The sequence below is a fragment of the Penaeus monodon genome, chromosome 34 (assembly GCF_015228065.2).
Source record: "Penaeus monodon isolate SGIC_2016 chromosome 34, NSTDA_Pmon_1, whole genome shotgun sequence".
Taxonomy (NCBI): domain Eukaryota; kingdom Metazoa; phylum Arthropoda; class Malacostraca; order Decapoda; family Penaeidae; genus Penaeus; species Penaeus monodon.
Genome location: NC_051419.1, coordinates 22367504 through 22367856, shown reverse-complemented (window position 1 = coordinate 22367856; position 353 = coordinate 22367504). Strand labels below are relative to the sequence as shown.

The 353-nt window shown below is 37.4% G+C and overlaps 1 protein-coding gene across 2 annotated transcripts in view; it reads left to right on the top strand.

Moving 5' to 3' along the window:
* LOC119594647 (cytochrome c oxidase assembly protein COX18, mitochondrial-like) overlaps positions 1 to 337 on the top strand; it is an 11308-nt gene extending 10971 nt beyond the window's left edge. For both annotated transcript variants that reach the window (XM_037943695.1, XM_037943696.1), the window contains exon 7: positions 5 to 337. In XM_037943695.1, the coding sequence (XP_037799623.1) occupies positions 5 to 214 (210 nt within the window). In that variant the 3' untranslated portion in view covers positions 215 to 337. The remainder of the gene's footprint in view (positions 1 to 4) is intronic.
* Positions 338 to 353: the final 16 nt, after the last annotated feature.

Genomic DNA, 353 nt, shown 5'->3' with positions numbered 1-353 from the left:
ACAGTGTGTTATCCTGTACTGGGTAACATCGAGTGCTTGCGGTCTAGCACAAAACCTGGCTCTCATGCACCCGGGACTGAGGCGGATGTGCAGAATACCTTATACCCCATCAGAACGCAAACACCCCTATCAACATCTGTGGGCACAGATGCAAAAGAGGTTAAGAAGGAAAAGTAAAGAAATAAATGGAAAAAAGGATGGACAGATAAGCTGATGAATTCATGTAAAGTAACAATTTTTTGTAAAATAATTGTAAATAATGATATTGAAGGAGTACAGCAAATTTCACGATTTTATTATGTAAAGCGACTCAATAAAATCATTATAGTAACCTTGATCAATTTTGCTCTCAA